At 43.3% G+C, this 17,644-nt stretch overlaps 1 protein-coding gene across 1 annotated transcript in view; it reads left to right on the top strand.

Annotated features, from left to right (window-relative positions):
* Positions 1–2,370: 2,370 nt before the first annotated feature.
* Positions 2,371–17,644, top strand: part of SNX24 (sorting nexin 24) — a 144,175-nt gene continuing 128,901 nt past the window's right edge. The window contains exon 1 of the mRNA XM_075836206.1: positions 2,371–2,540. Within this exon, the coding sequence (XP_075692321.1) occupies positions 2,481–2,540 (60 nt within the window). The 5' untranslated portion in view covers positions 2,371–2,480. The remainder of the gene's footprint in view (positions 2,541–17,644) is intronic.

The following is a 17,644-nucleotide window of genomic DNA, read 5'->3' as shown; positions in this document are numbered from 1 at the left end:
GTTCGTGTATTGCTGGTGTTTCCGTTTATAATGTGGGGGTACATGTAAGCTGGGCAGAGTACATCAGAGTTATAGTCAGGGGGTATAATAATAAAATAATCCAAAGATATTTGTTACGCTGTGATTGATCCTTTCTTCACAGGCCGGTGTCGCACTGATAAATGTCCTTCCTTATCCCCCTTTTGATCCACACTCCGCACCTTTGCAGTTTGGGGAATTTTGCTGGGAAGTGTTGTCCTGGTATAATACGGACGCCCTCGCTTCTAGCAGATATGTTTGGGGCCCTCCCCTTCCTGGTTCCCTCATTTTAGGGCCCCGATAAATCGCCTCTTGAAACAGAAGAAATTTTCCCCTCTGATCTGCACAACTGCATATTTTCCATTCGTGTCTCATGGGAGCCTTAACCAATTTTATTTTTTCATAGACGTAGTGGTATGAGGGCTGTTTTTTTGCGGGATGAGCTGTAGTTATTATTGGTACCATTTTGGGGTACATGCGACTTTTTGATCACTTGTTATCCTATTTTTTGAGAGGCAAGGGACCAAAAACCAGCAATTCTGCCAGTTTTTATAGTTTTTTTTATACAGCATTCACCATGCGTTATAAACTACATGTTAACTTTATTCTGCGGGTCAGTACGATTCCGGCGATACCTATTTTATAGCACTTTTTATTTTTTACAACTTTTTGCACAATAAAATTACGTTTGTAAAAAGAATGTATTTTTTCTGTCGCCATGTTGTGAGAACCATAACTTTTTCATTTTTTTGTCGATGGAGCTGTCTGAGGGCTTGTTTTTTGCGAGACGAGCTATAGTTTTTATACGCACCATTTTTGGATACGTGCGACTTTTTGATCACTTTTTATTTAAATTTTTGTAGGGCAAAGTGACCAAAAAACAGAAATTCTGGCATTACTTTTTACGTTTTGTTTTTTTTCTTTACGCCGTTCACCGCGTGGAATAAATAACATAATATTTTTACCGCTACGGTCGCGGCGATACCAAATATGTATGGTTTATTTATTTTTTTCAATAATAAAGGACTTGATAAGGGAAAAAGGGCGATTGTGATTTATTTTATTACTTAAAACTTTTATTATATTTTTTACACTTTACTATTGTCCCACTAGGGGACTTGAAGGTCCAACTGTCAGATTTTTTTTCTAATACATTGCACTACCTATGTAGTGCAATGTATTAGATCTGTCAGTCATTCACTTGCAGCAAGCCGATTAGGCTTCGCCTCCGAGCGGGGCCTAATTGGCTTCAGTAATGGCAAACAGGAGGCCATTGTTAGGTCTCCTGGTGCCATAGCAGCAGTCGGCAGTCATGCGATTGCAGGGCAGAGCTGCCGATCTGCTAGCAACCACAAAGATGCAGCGATCGCATCCGATCTCTGCATCTGAGGGGTTAATGGCTGGGATCGGAGCTAGCTCCGGGTCCTGCCATTACTAGTGGATGTCAGCTGTAACATACAGCTGATATCCACCGCTGATGACGCCGGCTCATCTCCTGAGCCGGCGCCATCTTGCCGGCGGCTACGGAAGTCTTTCAGGCCCCGCCTCCGGGCGGGGGCTGAAAGTTTTCCATGCTAGGCACACCGGGAGGCCAGTATTAGGCCTCAGTTTGCCATTGCAGCCACCGACACCCCGGCAATTTCATTGCTGGGGTGTCGATGAGCTGCAAACGCCTTAAATGCAGCTATCGGTTTTGACGGCTGCATTTAAGGGGTTAATGGCGGGGATCGAAGCTAACTTCAGTCCCCGCAGGATGTCAGATACAGCTGACATCCGGGGATGATGACACCGACTCCGTAAGTATACGACATTTTGCGGGAAGCACTGGCTTTCCATGACGTATACTTATGACAAATGTCGGGAAGGGGTTAAAAACGGCTGAAAACCAGAGATGGTTTTCCCTTGAAAATAGCTCCATATTTTACAGCCGTTTTTACTTTTGCGTGTGAACATGACCTTATGTCTAAGGCCACCTTTAACAAAAAAAAAAAAGCATTGAAACTCCTTGTACTAAGAATACCCCCTCTCCCTGCAGCCGAAAATATCCTTACTCGCGTTGTTCCTCCATTTTAGTCCCTTCTGTAGAGAACGAGTCCCCATTATAGCTTTGCAGTCATACAAAGTAGCTCCACCATATCATACACACATACACACATACACACATACACACAGTCGAAGCCGACATCTTACTTCAGCTTCTTCTGGAATTTCTCAGCAAAAAATCTTTTTGGGATAAGTAAGCCCCGCCCCTTCCTGCCTGCCTGCCTGCCTTATCGCGTGTTTTTTTTTTTAACCCTCTCTGCGCTAGAATAAAGCTGCATTGAGACTAAGCACCTCCCGGTCCTGTTCGATCATGTGATCTCCCTTAACCCTCTCCGCTCTAGAATTTACCGAGTCAGCTCGCCCCGTGACGTCACCAGCAGACATTCCATTGGCCGCCCCCGAGTACGGAGCTCGGCGTGATGGAGGTTTACATTCCGTCGTTTCGGTATGAAGAGAGCGACCTGGAGAGGGGATACACGGTAGGGAGGTCGCCGAGTCCTGTAGCTTCATCCCTGACACATGTGTTACTAGGGAGGACGGGGTAATGCAGTTGTCATCAGGCTGTGCGGTTCCTGACAGCGGTCCTGCCTGAGTGCTCTGTGTACAAGTGTTCTATGAAGTGTGTACTGCTCAGCCCAGAGAAGCGCTTGCATCCTTTTTTAAATGTGCATCAGCTGATAAGACGCAGGAAAACGCATTGCACCCTAAAAAAAAAAGAAATAAAGCGAAAAAGGAAAAAAATGACCAGATATAAATGAACTGTAAACAGGTCTTGAGTTGTTGGTTTCTGGAAAAGCTGGGTGATGAGCTCTCTGCAGGAGTATGTCCTTAGCTATGATGCCCTCCATCACCTGTGTGGAAGCATAGTTCAGCACACTTGGCATTCAGGAGCCTGGGAAAGCCGGGTCACTTATGAGTGCTGCCCCTACTGGTTCCGCTCAGCTTGGTAGCCTCTCCTTTCATCTTGCCTGTCCTGGAGCCTCTGCTCACTACCTGCTGTATGGGAGGCAGCAGCATAACAGTGAGCCCTCATGCTGCCCTAATATCAATAACGGCGTTCTGTCCGTACCCTCATTATTATTAATAATTACTCTGTTTCCGTAAGTCCCATAGAACTGAATAGCAGTTACGGAAACAGCACAGCTCAGTGAGCTATGCTGTTTTCTTCTTCATGGTTGGAAATTAGCCGGAACACAGAGCAGTAGAACAGGCTTTAGGGGGCCCCGTTCTAGAGATAGGTGCGGGTCCCTGAGAGGGGACCTGCATCTATCTGACATTTATCACATATCCCGTAGATATATCATATCTGATGGGAAAACCCCTTTAAGTAAGTCGGAACAACTAAGGCCTCATGCACACGAACGTGCTTTTGGGGCCGCAATTCCCCCGAAAATCCATGGGAGAATTGCGGCCCCATTCATTCCTATGGGCCCGTGCATGGCCCCGGAGCTCAGACCGCAGAAAGAGCGGGCAAGCCTTATTACGACTGTGTTCTGCGGTCCGGGCTCATATAAAATAATGGCCGCGGCCATGTGCAGGCGGCTCGTGGCTGACATTCCGTGGCCGGCCGGCCGACCCGAAAATCACGGCCGTGCACATGGCTACTGTCGTGTGCATGAGGCCTTACTGCTGCGAGTTCTTTTCAAAACTTACCAAAGAGTCGACTGTGCTACAGACTGACCGACGCATCATCAATACCGGCGAACATCACACGACTCACCAAAGAGAAACCGTTCCAGCCATCACATCAGGGGTGAGTTAATGAAGTGTTTGACTAAATATAGCCGGCTCATTTTTAAGTTGATCATTTTGTATGGCCCGCTAATGATTTTATAAATATTCAAATGGCCCTTGGCAGGAAAAAGGTTCCCCACCCATCACTTAAACGAAGCGCCAGAAGTGGTCGGGTGAGCACTGTGCTGCTTACTATCTGATCTTGGAAAGCCAAGCAATTTGTGTCTGGGCTCTATAGAGTTTTGGCACCTAATGCATTTTCACTGCAATGTTTCAAACCTGCTTCATATAGTGGGAACCCCCCTCCTCTATGATGTCTATATGCTCTAATATGGCACATGGACAGGGGTTGTCTTCAAGAGACAACCCCTTTAATAAGGAGAAGTGGACAGAAAAGAAAGGAGTTGCCTCAGTCTTTTCTTTATACCTTTCCTTCCTTTTGGCTAAACTTTTGACATTGGCTCCAACTACAAAAATGTAACCAAAAACTGTATCCAAACGGTGTGTGGGATTTTGGCCTTAAAGAAACAATTCTAGGATAAGTTCCCAGTACTAAGGCCCCATGCACCCGACCATAAAAAACGGAGCCATTCACTTTCATTGAACGCGGACACCTTTCCGTAGCGCTACGGATGGGTGTCCGTGCCGTAGAAATGTTTTCCAAAAATTATGGAACATGTCCGTTCTTTTGCATTTTGCGGGCCGTGCGCCCATACTTCGGGCGATTGAGGGTTACGGTCGTGTGCATGGGGCCTTATTCTAGGGTAAATTCGCATTGCAGTACCGGATGTGAAATCCGAGATGTGTCTTCTACAAGCAGTTTTCAATGGCATGGTTTTTTCCTATTGAAGTAGAAGGGGAAAACTGCGACGGATGGAAAATGCAAAAAGCACTAATAATCGTATGGTAAAATGTAAAAAAAAAAAAAGAAGCGAACTGTAACCTAATCAGTGCCACACGCCGCCGCTGCCTGCCCCTACACGCCGCCGCCGCCTACCCCTACACGCCGCCGCCGCCTGCCCCTACACGCCGCCGCCGCCTGCCCCTACACGCCGCCGCCGCCTGCCCCTACACGCCGCCGCCGCCTGGCCCTACACGCCGCCGCCTGGCTCCACACAAAATATTCAGTAGGCAGAGGTAATAATGTGGCCGCTAGGGCTGGGTTCACATATCCGTTGTATCCGGCTAGTTGTTCTACGCCTGAGCCAGCTCAAGACATTATTATAGCCTAAAAAGAAAACATATACTGCCAAACAGGAATGCTACTGTATACTTTTTGTTTTGAATGATCTGTTCAATGTATTTGTTATAAGAAGTTTGATCGATCTCAGTTTTTTTTTTTTTTTTTTTTTTAAATGGTAGTGAAGTCTTTCAAGTTTTACTTTTCTTCAGACAGATGAAAAGTCGAAGTTCAAAACGTCAACCCATATGTTTAAAGAGGCTCTGTCACCACATTATAAGTGGCCTATCTCCTACATAAGGAGATCGGCACTATAATGTAGGTGACAAAAGTGCTTTTTATTTTAAAAAAACTATCTATTTTCACCGCTTTATTAACGATTTTAGATTTATGCTAATGAGTTGCTTAATGCCCAAGTGGGCGTGTTTTTTACTTTAGACCAAGTGGGCGCTGTACAGGGGAGTGTATGACGCTGACCAATCAGCGTCCTGCACTCCTCTCCATTCATTTAGGCAGCGCATAGGGATCCTGCTAGATCCTTATGTGCTGTCTTATACTAACACATTAACGATACTGAAGTGTTTAGACAGTGAATAGACATTCCACGCGATGTCTATTCACAATCTCTGCACTTCGTTACTCTGTCTGTGGTAGTTACAGCAGAGGAAGCGTGATCTCGCTCTAAATGACAGGTTACAACGAGATCACGCTTCCTCTGCTGTAACTACCACAGACAGAGTAACGAAGTGCAGAGATTGTGAATAGACTACGCGTGGAATGTCTATTCACTGTCTAAACACTTCAGTATTGTTAATGTGTTAGTATAAGGATCTAGCAGGATCCCTATGCGCTGAGTAAATGAATAGAGAGGAGTGCATGAGGCTGATTGGTCAGCGTCATACTCTCCTGTACAACGCCCACTTGGTCTAAAGTAAAAATACGCCCACTTGGGCATTAAGCAACTCATTAGCATAAATCTAAAATCGCTAATAAAGTGGTAAAAATAGATTGTTTTTTTAAATAAAAAGCACTGCTGTCACCTACATTATAGCGCCCATCTCCTTATGTAGGAGATAGGCCACTTATAATGTGGTGACAGAGCCTCTTTAAATCCATCCGCCATCGACTTTCAGGAAATAAAATGTATGCTTTAATATATACATTTTTTCACGGTTCTACATTCTAGTAGCCAACTCCCTTCAGTACACATACATCTGACAAAGGTCAAAAACACGGCTTTACCCTCAGCCGTCTGTTCTCCAGCTGTGGTGAAACTACAACTCCCATGCTGCGGTAGTCCGGGTGTGCTGGAGTAGTAGTTTCACTACAAGTTGCGGACTCTTGAGTATATTAGTCATGCTTAGTCTGTTTACAGGAATCCTGTGGAATAGAAAATAGACTTTTGCTTATGACGCCAGGAGGAGTTGTTTAGTTGGCTAAATTAACTGCTGAACTTCTTCTTTTAGATTTCTGGTTAATGCGTGTACTAAGAACATTCGTCCTCTCATAAGGAAGGCTTCCTATAGAAACCTACTTATGAGATGAAATGTAACATATACATATATATATATAGATCTCTAATACAAGGTGGTTTGGGGGTTCTTCTTGTGGTATTTCTTCTCTGAGGACCTAGCTACACTTCAGGTTCATTGATGGATGCTCCGTTAGCTTTCTTGCTTTAGTGTCTGCTTAGGGATATGGAAGAGGGGGCAATATAGTGTAAGAATCATGTGGCAATGAGATTTAGGGAAATCGCCACATCTGTCTGCAGAATAATCTTGCTTTTCGGTGTAGTATGGTTTATTATTTTACATGTGACAAGTATGGCATTATTGAGGGGAACAGTGTATAGGTAGTAGTTAGCTGGTATGGCATTTGCTTAGGCCCGATGCACACGACCATAGTTTTCAACCGTAATTATGGATGAAATTGGGGACCCATTCATTTCTATTGGCCACGGACATCTTTCCGTATATTTACAGATGTGTGTCTGGCGTAGAAATGATTTACAAAATCTAGAACATGTCCTATGCGGACAGTAAAAACCCTTATGGCCGTGCGCATGAGGCCTTAGTTACAGGATGGCTCCGTCATAAAAGTTTTTGCACGTTCATATGCCACGTTCACACGGCAGTATTTTGCATCAATATTTGTGAGCCCAAACATGGAAGAGGTACAAATATTTCCATTATACTTTTTCTCTGTGAAGGTTCTTTTCCTGGTTTTAACATCTAAATACTGATGAAAAACTGACCAAAATGCTGCTGTATGAAAGAGGCCATAGTCTGTCTGAGGCAGATAGTTCACACTGACCGATGTAGACCTTGAAGCTGTTTATTTTGGACAAGTTCTTATGTGATTATTTCTTTTTGGGTCTTGTTTTTTTCCTTCGTGTTTTCACCTGTGCACTTTCCGGCTGCGTTTACACGTGTTGAATACGCTTCAGAAAAGTTTGACCATGAAACTCCATGTAATTACGGTCAAAATTCACAAGACAATGCGACTTGTCACACGGCTAGAAATAATAATTTGCCAGACTTGAACCCAATTGAGCATCTGTGGGACCACCTCGATCGTCTTGTTCGTTCTATGGATCCTTCCCCACTCACTCCAGCAAATCTGGGATGCCGTGCGGTCAGCATGGCTCCAGATACCTGAGACAACCTACCAGAACCTTATTGAGTCCCTCCCAGCCCATCTAGCTGCTGTCCGTGCTGCACAGGGCGGTTACTCTGGATATCAGCTGGTGGTCATAATAATGTGACTCGAGAGTGTGTGTGTGTGTGTGTGTGTGTGTGTGTGTGTATATGTATATATTTATATATTATACAGTACTGTGCAAAAGTTTTAGGCAGTTGTGGAAAATGCTGCAAAGTAAGGGTACTGTAAGTTCACACACGGTGGATATGCTGCGTAAAGGTACACAGTGTATTGCCCTGGTGGCCGCAGGGACTTCCGGCTGAAAAACTGCACATAATTGTGCTGCAGTTTTTTTGTCCAGAATGTCAAAAGTGGAAAAAAAAACACGTCCATACTTGCCCTCTGACGTCTTGCAGACTGCCCCCTGGGATGACGTTTCATCCCATGTGAGCGCTTCAGCCTGTGATTGGCTGCAGTGGTCACATGGAATGAAACGTCATCCAAGGAGGACGGAATTTCTGAGGTGGAATCGCAGCTTTTTCGCCCCAAAAATCGCTACATCTGCTATATGTTACAGGTTTTACCCCTACTGTTACTGTATTTTGCTGTGGATTTTCGGGAACAAAATTTGTACACTACATGTGAACTTACCCTAAGAATGCTTTAAAAATAGAAGTGATAATTGAAAAAAAGAACTATTAACAAAATGCAAAGTGAATGAACAGAGGAGAAATCAAATCAATGTTTGGTGTGACCACCCTTTGCCTTCAAAACAGCATCAATTCTTTTAGGTACACCTGCACACGGTTTTTGATGGAACTCGGCATAGAGGTTCTTCCAAACATCTTGGAGAACTAACCACAAATCTGTGGATGTAGGCTTCCTCAAATCTTTCTGTCTCTTCGTGTAATCCCAGACAGACTCGATGATGTTGAGATAATGGCTCTGTGGGGGCCATATCATCACTTCCAGGGCTCCTTGTTCTTCTTCTTTACGCTGAAGATAGTTCTTAATGATATTGGCTGTATATTTGAGGTCATTTTCCTGCTGAATAATACTTTTGGAGCCAATCTGATGCCTGCCTGATGGTATTGCATGATGGATAAGTATCTGCCTGTATCTCAGCATTTAGGACACCATTAAATCCTGACTAAATCTCCAACTCCATTTGCTGAATTGCTGCCCCAAATTAACATAGAACCTCCACCATGCTGCACTGTTGCCTGCAGACACTCATTATTGCACTGTTCTCCAGCCCTTCGGCTCATCAGTCCAGAGCACCTGCTGCCATTTCTCGGCACCCCAGTTCCTGTGTTTTTGTGCATAGTGGAGTCTCTTGGCATTGTTTCCATGTAGAATGGTGGCTATTTGGACGCAATTCTTCCATGAAGACCACTTTTGGTCAGACTTCTCCGAACAGTAGTTGGGTGTACCTGGTCCCACTGGTTTCCGCCAGTTCTGAACTGATGGCACTGCTGGACATCTTCCAATTTCGAAGGGAAGTAAGAATGATGTGTCTTTGATTTGCTGCACTGTGTTTCTTTGGCCAATTACTGCGTCTACGGTCCTCAACGTTTTCCGTTTCTTTGTGCTTTTTCAAAAGAGCATGAACAGCAGTCTGCGCTGAAATTTTTGCCTGGGAAAGACCTTGCTGATTCAGTATAACTACCTTGTGTCTTGTTGCTGTGCTCAGTCTTGCCATGGGGGACCTGTGACATGAATCTGTCTTCCACAACCTCACCTTTTGTAGCAGAGTTTGGCTGTTCCTCATCCAGTTTTAAGCCTCCTACACAGCTGTTTCTGTTACAGTTAATGACTGTGTTTCAACCCATATATGGAAATGATGATCATTATCACCTGTTTGGTATAATTGGTTAATCATACACCAGATTATAATCCTATAAAATCTATGACTGTGCAAGTGTACATAGAAGAATTAATGCTGTTTTTAAGGCAAAGGGTGGTCACACCAAATATTGATTTGATTTAGATTTATCTTCTGTTCATTCACTTTGTATTTTGTTAATTGAAGCAAAAAACTATTTACACTTCTATTTTTTTTTTTTTTTTTATTCTTACTTGGCAGCATTTTTGTCACAACTGCCTAAAGTTTTTGCACAGGTGTGTGTGTGTGTGTGTGTGTGTGTGTACATATTATATATTTTTTTTCTTAATTTAACAATTATTCAATAGAAAGCCTGTCGAGCCATAGACTAGAAAAGTACATTATTAATAATTTGGTCCATCCATGGTAGAGAAGGTATGAGATGTCATTGTAGTCACTAGATCTTCTAGGCCCAGGATGCAAATTACAAATAAGAGAAGATGATAGCCAGGGTGGCATGAAAGTATAGATCTGAGGAACTATGGAAAATGAGATGGTCAGAAGGTGACAGAGTTTGATACAAACCCCCAGTGGAAAATGGTGGTTCTCATTCTTCATAATAAGAAACAAGTTTCTGGGTGCGGTGAGAGAGTAAGGACCTGTAAATAGTGGAAACTGCGTGGGAATGGTAGGAGGAAGAGAGGCATAACTTTTCAAAGCCTGTGTAGGTTAGTTGTGCTCCAAAACGAGAATGAAAAATGTTCTACCTGTGCAAATTCGTTGGCAGATCGAGAGGGGCTATTTGGAAAAATAGGTCAGCGTTTCAGAATGGCGCCATCTAGCACTTGAGTGAAGCATGTGAGCTCTGGGGTGGTCCAGGAAGAGTTGCCAGTGTGGCCGCTAGAGTAAATGAGTCCCAAGTTAAGGATGTCCTGGGTGGAATTCATGTTGATAGAAGTGTAGAGGGAGCAAGTTGGTTGCTTACTCCACATCCAGGAACACGGGATAAAGTTCCTCGGCCAATTGTAACGTTTTTTTTATTTTTTAAAACATGTTAACATATACATTTTTGATCTTTATTCAAACAGTGTTTAAAGATGAAGGTGACGTCATTGAGCAAAAAAAACAAACAGATTGAATTTGCAAAAATTCTCAGATAGCATTTCCTTCTGTTAGTACACCTGAGGCTCTAACACCTGATGGTGCCCTCTTTGACAGAAACCACCTCTAGCAGGTGCTCCTTTATAAAGGATGTATTTAAAGGGTTCTCTCTTCACAGTTTATCATAGTTTTATATTTTTGCCTTTATTCATTATCAAGGAAAAATCGCTGCAGTTTTTACATTTTCGAGTTTTTACGCAATTATGAAAATCATCGTGAAAACCTGCGACAGAAAAAAAGGCTCATATAAATACACCCCAACTGTCTTCTAGTCTCTGACGGTTTCCATGGAGAATTTGAATGGTTTTATGCATGCACAGCCCATTTTAAATCTCCCCCCTCCCCCCCCCCCCCCCCACTGCATCTTGATGGGCTTTACATCCGGTCATGTGAAGTAATGCAGTGCCCTTATGTAACATGGAGGGTCCGGGGGACTAGGGTGGCACCAGGAGGATTGCTGGGATAGGTAAGTATTAATCCACTCTTTCCACTGCTGTTTGTGGGATATTGGCATATAGATTTCCTAAATGTTTGTATGCAGTTCAGTGCTGCAAAAGTAATACAGATTTTTGTGGACATAAAGTACTATCACTAATAGGATTAAGGTTTAAGTTTCCGCTAAAGGCCACCGAATATGCTCCTTCAGGTTACACAAGAAAGAATGTCAAACAAATCGAATAAATTTTTTTGTGAGTGTAGCTAGAATGATAGATAAGGGATGGGGTTGGTACAGTGAGCCATGTACCTCATTCCATATAAAGATGGTAATGGTCCATATTCATACAAGCCGCAGTTAATCTAATTTACTTGTTTTTCCAGGGGTTGTAGATCTGGAGCTCTTGCACGCGACTGTGTGTGCCGCCCAAGTCCCATTCATGATCCGTGGAAAGATAGAACATGTCCTATCTTTCCACGGATCAGAGAGTCAGATATGGGTCTGTGAAGGTTATATGGTGCCACTCGGATGCAGTGAAAGACGGCCTGAGTGGCAAGAAGGAGTTCTAAACAAACATAAGTAAAAGTGTTAGAGATAGGAGAGGAGAAGGCTGAAAGGAAGTGCAGCAGTATCTGCCCTGCTGGATCCAGGCCGCACCATTACCTCATCACAGAGGCAAAACCACTCTCATATACATGCGCTTTTTAGCTGCGATTTTACTATGAGTCTGAATTTTCCGATTATTACCGCAATCATGGTAAAACCGCAGGTAAAGAAAATTCTTTATATACATGCAGTTTTAGCCACTGTATTTTTGTGGTGCAGTAATAGTGTGGTGTGAATACACCCTGAGGATCTCGGCGCAGAGCTCCTTGCATAGAAACTAGTACTCCTTGAGACTTCTCCTCAACTCTGGGTATATAGGGTTTGTTGAAAAGTGTGGATCACTTCAGTCCGTACTTGTATAGCACATTTACATTTATATTATTTGTAACTATATGTAGCAAAGGATATTCATTTAAACTACTGTATTTGACTAAACTATTCGTGTACCATAGTGTAGCATTGTCCATTTTCATACAGCCACAATTGGGCCAAACAAACAGCTCATTGGGGCAAACCATGATGGCACCTGACTGAGATCAACCAAAGTTAGATGGTAGCGGGGCAGTTTTAGCAATACTGCTATGAAATCATCCGCAGAAAGCTTTGGCCCTGCAGAGACCCTTTTTTACAGCACTGGTAGCGTTCTCTGTACTAACTAGTACATAAGACCTTAGAATTAACCAGGGCCAGGGATATAGCAGCAAGGGCAGAAAGTCACACAAAGCCATTGCATAAGAGAAGACCAGGTCCAAAGTACCATATAACAAATTAACGTAATGTTCACACACCACAAAATCTAAATAGGGTAATATCCAGCAAAGCACAGGTAAAACAAAAGGAAGGAACTCTTGGAGGCTGCCATTAAGGCAGTAATGCACACGACCGTTGCCAAACACGGGTCCTAGTGGCTTCTGTGTTCTGTCTGTTTCTTTTTTTTGCGGACCCATACACTAGAATGGGTGAATATAGTTGTTTCTCCTGGCTCTAATACCCACAATATATCACTCAGACCGGAGCAGGTAAAATTAAATCGGGTATGATCCAAAAAATACCCTAAATGGCATAAATAAAGTACGGTAAAGTTTACCGCTCAGACGACACTGGTAACAGTCCAATATCAATTCGGTATGGGCACTCTCTCCCAGAAAAATACAGTGGACAGTCCGCAATCCAGGGTGTGGCGGCTAATTCTTATCCTTGTAGTCCCACAGAGTTCCGTATTGTCTCTCGACGTTCAGAAGACTTCTGGTAGGGAAAAGATCCTGTGTCTCTAATAGATGGAAAAAGGAAGACACATAGTGCAAGACCCTCTGAAAAAGGATCGCTCCACGCCAAGTGTAATCCATACTCACAGAAGTAACAAGAAATAAAAGCATCAAAATAGATAAAATCTTTAAAGAGGCTCTGTCACCACATTATAAGTTCCCTGTCTCCTACATAAGGAGATCAGCGCTATAATGTAGGTGACAGTAATGCTTTTTATTTAAAAAAAACGATCTATTTTCACCACTTTATTAGCGATTTTTTTTATTTATTTATGCTAATGAGTTTCTTAATGCCCAAGTGGGCATGTTTTTACTTTAGACCAAGTGGGCGTTGTACAGGGGAGTGTTTGACGCTGACCAATCAGTGACCAATCCGCATCATGCACACCTCCCCATTCATTTAGATAGTTTTTTTTAAATAAAAAGCACTGCTGTCGCCTACATTACGGCGCAATCTCCTTATGTAGGAGATAGGGCACTTATAATGTGGTGACAGAGCCTCTTTAACATTCCTAGGCGGCACGCCAAACACTCTTGCTCTTTGCGGACACATACACTAGAATCGATGAGACGGCCCGTAAACATGGACCAGAATAGGATATGGTCTATATGTTTTCGGGAACGTACACACTGATCCGCAAAAAAAACTGTCCCCATAGAAATTAATAGTTCAGTATGCTGTCCGCAAAAAAAACATAAAACGGACACTGAAGAAAACAATTGTCATAGAATGGCCTCATGACTAAGTCACATTTCCAGTGAAGTCCTTATTTTCTTGTGAGCCATGATGGTCTCAGCAACTGTCTTAGAGCCTGTTCACATCCGAGCTGGCTTCCGTTCATCTGTTCCGTTCAACCTTTCCATCAGAGGAACAGATGATTGGAAAGTCAAACAGAAACTATCGCTTACGTTTGCGTTACCATTGATTTCAATGGTATTTTTTATCGTTCAGTTTGCCTCCGAGTCGACTATCTTCTATATACTGTACTTTGCTCAGGGCTTAAAAAAGGATATTATCGGGACATATCTGCAGGGCTATGTTTACAAACCGTACATAAGTCATACTTATGAGTCCGCCATGATCATGAGACCAGAGATCTCCCCGCCTCCTCCCGTCCCACTTACTATTGATTGGCAGCCGCTGTGCAGACAGGCAGATACACAGCGTATCTGATTTTACATCTCTTGCTGACCAGGCTGGACGATTACAAGATAACAGGTAGTCGGTGTCTGTAGATTTGCTGCTGGTGGAAGCTATTCGGATATGTGCACACGAGGCAGATTAGTTTTGGATTTTTCACGATGGATTCTATTGCAGAAATTCCGTAGCTTATTACAGAAGCAGCAAACTGGATACGACTCAAACAGATCACAACCACACGCTGCGAAAAAACTCTGTAGAGAAAACATGCATAAATTGACCTGTGGTGCAGATATTTAATCCGCAGCATGTTCATTTTTGCTGCGGAATCGTTGCCGTTTTTCCTTCTTTGAGTTAATTAAGGAGGTACTGTAAAAGCTGCAACAAGTAGCATATGTTGCGTTTTTGTGGTGTAAAGGCTGCGAATCTGCCGCAATTCGCAAATCTGAAAAAAACAAACCTTTTTCCTATTTTAATTTAATTTAAAAAGTCTGCACTACCCATAGTGAGCGTTCTAGTTTCCGGCTGTACTCTGTGCTGCTGACCTCCTGGGGTGACATCTCATCCCATGTGACTGCTGTAGTGGTCACATGTGCTGCAGCGTCTTCACAGGAGGCCGGGCCGCACGGAGACCAGAGGTCAGGAACACGTCACCATTGCAACGCCAGTAAGGTAAGTATTGATCTGGTTTTCTTCTCTGCTTTCCACAGCGGCGGATCCGGCTGAAAATCTGCGCCGCAATTTGGTGCAATCTTTCAGACGGAATTGCCTGCGGGTTCTAGATCAGATACGCTGCATACTTTTCTGCAGTGTATCCAACCTGTGCGAACAAACCCTTACAGATTGACTTCTAAAAAAAGCCATACTGGTTCCTGGAGTAATCTTACTGCCTCCTAAAATCTACAGGGTTTTTTGTCCACCATCTTTTGTATTCTCTGTTTATAAGTATCATAACCTTGTGCTTTCCTGAGACTTTTTAGATATTTTCACATGTACATTTATGTTTAAATAATTTTTATTGAAGGTTTTAAAGAAAAGATAAACCGTACATCAAACAATGCAATTAGCATCCGGGGGCATTCCCCATAAATCGAATCATGACCGACAAATATATTCCAAATATTGCGACATTTCAAAAAAGAAAGAAGGGAAAAGAGGGGGGAAAGTAGGAGAATGAGGGTCAAATGTCTTCTAGGCAAAATGAACCTAAGAGATCGTCCCAAGGTATCTGAGCCAAACTTGAAGGAAGAGCTCCTCCTTATCTGAGACCATACAGTGTGAACGGTCATTGACCATAATCCAATTCAGTTTTGTCTTAACCAGATGAAGAGGAATCACGGGACTTTTCCAGGCTGTCGCTATAGCAATTTTGGCTGCCAGGAAAAGAAAGGACACAAATTTATGAGAGGCTTTAGATAATCCAGGGACGGTCTCATTAAGTAATGCCTGTGACGAGGACAACGTTAAGTTATAGAATATAACATATTAAAGATTCGTCGCCAGAACCGGCGCACCTTCGGGCAACCCCACCAAATATGCAGAGGGTCTCACACACATCCACAGTGTCTGAAGCAAGAAGATGAGGTAGAAGGGAACATCTTGTCACATGTACATTTAAAGCTAAAATTGTGCCTTAATGAAGCTGGAGTCACATTTCTATAGGTCCCGTTGCATTCAATAATAATAATTCTGTCTTCAGTAAGCTTCTAACCTCCAAGACAGACATCACCTTTCAGAACAGCGTTGCAGCTGATTTTGCCGGGGAAAGCTGTGGCCAGCCATTAATTTCCACAACAGCAGTTGCTGCTCGGAGAATGTAGTGTTACATGGAAACTAATCAGATGAATGACTTGAGTCAGCCAGTCCGGGAGCTGCTCTTACAGAACGGCTCTCAATTTTAACTCATAATGGAGAACTTTAATATCTCACTGGCTCCCTTTTTTTTTTTCCCCCCTTTTTTATTTATTTTTGCCAATTTCTCAATCAGTTTTTTTTTTTTTAATTCTAATCCATAAGAGCAGGGCCGGCTCCAGGTTTATGTGGGCCCTTGGGTGACACAGACTTAGTGGGCCCATTAATGGGGGAACTCACGGTGGCCGTAAAACGTCTGAAAACTGCAGTTTGTGCCAACATATAGAAGTTAGGCCCCCAGTTTGGGCCCCGATATATACAGTGCCCTCTGTAGATAGTGCCGCAGTGCCCTCTGTAGATAGTGTCACACACAGCCCTCTGTAGATGGTGCCACACACATCCCCTTGTAGATAGTGCCACACCCCCCTCCCTCTCCCTGTAGATAGCGCCATTGGGGCTCCCTCTGGGAGTGGAATCTCCATCCAGAGCGTTGCCAGGTATTCCTCTCCTGGAGAACCTCTGACCTTCCTGTCTATATATGGACAGGGGCTCCCTTAGGAGCGGAATCCCCGGCAAGGACGTCGGCGATGCTCTGGCCATTGATTCCGCTCCTGACGGAGCCATGACGGCAGTGTAAAATACCCGGCGACAGAGTGGGCCCCTCCAAGGTTAGTGGGCCCAGCACTCACCCGGGTTCGTCTCGTGCTGACGCAGAAATGTAATCTCTTATGCAGGTATAAAGTCCTACTGTTTTCGAATGTGATAATCAAATTGTAGTCAACCACAAGATTTTACATTAGTCCATAGGGAAGTCTCCAAGATATAATTGAAAGGCCTTTATATACAGAAAAAAGACAGGGAAGACAAGTAATTGTGCCTTGCTCTACCCCTGCCAAGTGGGATGTTAGCCTTACTGAGGGACGACCAGTTGAGGACTACACTGTAGATCGAAAATACTAGAATTAAGGAAGGCTAAGTCATGGCCTGTATTCATCAGACCACCGAGTGAGTTCAGGAACGTGCTGATAGTGGCATCATTAAAGATAGAAATCTATGGGTGACATGAAACATTCCTTTTTCCCTTCTGCTAGAAGACCGTGTTTACTACCATTGGAAACAAAGCAGTAAATGTACAGCATTTCACTCTGCAGATAGTCCTCGATGACTTATAATTGAGACCCTCTCCTGTCCCTTAAATCCTTGTGCCATGGGCTCCTCTATTCTATTCTTGATCCTTCTGAGTTTGCCAAATTGCCCTTTTGAAGTGTTGTGTGTATGTGTGGGGTATGATTTACTGTAACATACCCTTTCATTTATTTATTCCCTGTTAGTTGCCCCATTGGACCAATCCCCCCCCCCCCCACAGACTTTTATTTTAAATTGTAAAATAGATATGGGCTTATATTTTCTCTTAAATGTGATCACATTTTCCACATTGCATAGGGCCTTAAATTTGTAGATTTGAGGAGATTGGGCATGCTTCCTGCTCCCTTATTTTCTTGATGGTTTTCCTCTTACCCTACGTTCTTCTTTTCCCGTTTCACCTATTTACCAAAAGTGTGGCATAGAGGTTAGCTGACTGTTACAATTGTTTTCAGGACTACCAGGTAATGACTGTTTTTTTTTTGCAAGAACATATGAAAACTTGCAGCTAAATTTACAGACCGCACCGTACCTCTTTATGGTGCTTGAGGGAGAAATTCCAGCGATACAAATCCACGGCAATGTAGTAAAATCTTTGCTT

Source organism: Rhinoderma darwinii, chromosome 1, assembly GCF_050947455.1.
Source record: "Rhinoderma darwinii isolate aRhiDar2 chromosome 1, aRhiDar2.hap1, whole genome shotgun sequence".
In the NCBI taxonomy this organism is placed as follows: Eukaryota; Metazoa; Chordata; class Amphibia; order Anura; family Rhinodermatidae; genus Rhinoderma; species Rhinoderma darwinii.
The sequence above is the reverse complement of the archived record's forward strand: the minus strand, read 5'-3'. Positions and strand labels throughout refer to the sequence as shown.